This window comes from Chrysochloris asiatica, unplaced genomic scaffold (genome assembly GCF_000296735.1).
Source record: "Chrysochloris asiatica unplaced genomic scaffold, ChrAsi1.0 scaffold00031, whole genome shotgun sequence".
In the NCBI taxonomy this organism is placed as follows: Eukaryota; Metazoa; Chordata; class Mammalia; order Afrosoricida; family Chrysochloridae; genus Chrysochloris; species Chrysochloris asiatica.
Genome location: NW_006408549.1, coordinates 13717945 through 13720035, shown reverse-complemented (window position 1 = coordinate 13720035; position 2091 = coordinate 13717945). Strand labels below are relative to the sequence as shown.

At 39.9% G+C, this 2091-nt stretch overlaps 1 protein-coding gene across 1 annotated transcript in view; it reads left to right on the top strand.

The window, feature by feature from the left end:
* The window catches only part of NECAB1 (N-terminal EF-hand calcium binding protein 1), a 242816-nt gene that overhangs the window by 235454 nt on the left and 5271 nt on the right, over positions 1-2091 (top strand). The window contains exon 11 of the mRNA XM_006859227.1: positions 1587-1664. Coding sequence (XP_006859289.1) covers positions 1587-1664 — 78 coding nt within the window. The remainder of the gene's footprint in view (positions 1-1586; positions 1665-2091) is intronic.

Below are 2091 nucleotides of genomic sequence, written 5' to 3'. Positions count from 1 at the left end.
CAAAATGTGTATTCATGGTTAGGCTCATACTCAGCAGCTGCTCCTCAAAAACCTTTGCAGGTCATAACCGACTCAATAGCACTTAACAACTCTCCTTTGTGTTTATACAGTTGTTTCCTCTTTTTGATTCCTTTCTTTCTGCCTTAAGTTTGCAGGAAGTATTCTGGAGATGAAAAGCTTATGAATTGGTTTGGGGCTTTGTGGGTTTAAATTCAGCGCCTTAACCATGTGACCATTCCTGTAGAGTCTAAATGTTTGTCTTTACCCTATTTCATTAATCCTTCGTTTATCTTCATGCTTTGTATGACTGCCCTCATACCGGACCTCATCCACCATCCCAAGGGTCTTTGAAAACACAGCTTTAATCATGCTACTCTTACTGCTTTAAAACCTTCCATGGCAAGAAACCCTGGTGGCACAATGGTTAAGTACTCAGCTGCTAACTGAAAGGTTGCAGTTTGAACCCATCCAGTGGCTCTGTGGGAGAAATACCTAACAATCTGCTTTGGTGACCATTGGTGGTGGTGAGCCAGGGAGTTGGTTCCAACTCTTAACGACCCTGCGTAGGGTTTCTGAAGCTGTAAATCTTTACAGAAGCACAAAGTCTCATCTTCCTCCTGCAGAATGGCTGGAAGTTTTTAACTGCTAACCTTGAGGTTAGCAACCCGACTCATAACCACTATGCTACCAGAGCAGCCAAGAAAAAATTATGGGGCAGTTCTACTCCATTACATGGGGTTGCAGTCCACTCGATAGTATTCAACAGTAAAGGTAATAATTACCAACGTAACTTGTAGGAATTAAAAATCACCTTTTTTTTTTCTTACACCTTTAATGACTCCTTCATTGCTATAGGATTAAGTTCACATTCTTCACCTGTGTGTTTTTCTAGTCATTCCTCCAGAGCATATTATATAAGCTGTTAGCCATTCAGGCTAATTGAAAAACTGGACGGAATAAATGTTTTCCCCAAATTGTAAAATAAATAATAATCATAAGATGATGGCTGAGACACGGTTGAGGGGTGAATATGTGTGGGAAAAGGGAAAGGCGGGAAAGAACCATTATTCCCTGGCAAAACTCAGTCAGATGTAGAATGGCAATATTGTGGTCCAGATGACTCAAATGGCTTAGAACAGGACCCCAGTAAAAAAGCTGCCCATACAGGGAGGTGCAGGTAAGCCAAGATTCATAGAGGTTGACAGGAACCGATGCAAAGGACTACACATGAGGACAAGGAAAGTGGCATGCAGTCATATTTTTTCTGAACCCCCTAGTACAACAGATGTTTAATAAATGCTTTTGAATGAACAGTGAATGAAGTTCTACAGAAGTTGAATTTGTGTTATCTGTACTATGCTGAGATGGCTGTGATGCCACAAGAAAACAAATTCTTATGCCAAACAGACACACTGAATTAATTCTGTACAAAATGGATCCATTTTCATGCAGGTGCCATGTGTTGTTTCCTGGATCAGTGGATTCGATTGTTTCATGCCATATTTAGAGATGGTTATAAAAAATTAGTTTGCCTCTTGCTTTTAAATTTCCTGTGCCTAATTTATGCCTTTTATTTTCCATTCTAGTATTTCTATTCAGAAGCTTTCCAGTGAATCTCGCTACATAATTTATGAGTTCTGGGAGAATAGTAGCGTATGGAATCGGTAAGTTAGGAGCAGGGGTGATTTTTATGAAACAAATAGGCCACAATATTCATATGATGTGATTTGGGGGCATGTAGGAAAAACTCCACTCCCTTTACCTTTCCTCAATAATATCTTTCTTATTTACTCATTATTCTGACTCCCACTACTACACATTTAGGAATATTTTTCACGGATTGGAAACCACTTTCCCCTTGAAGCATAGATACTTGTGATATTGCTTCCACTTCAAAGCTTAACCATTTTACTGATGCTTTAGGTAAGATTTAGAGGCAGGCAGTGGGTGTCTCCAGGACGAGAGAAGAATGTAGAAATGACCAGAAAAAAATCTTTACCTACAAAATTTCCGTAATCTATGAGGAGCTCTGGTAACGTAGTGGTTACGAATCGGGCTGTGAACCGCAAGGTCAGCAGTTCGAAACTACCA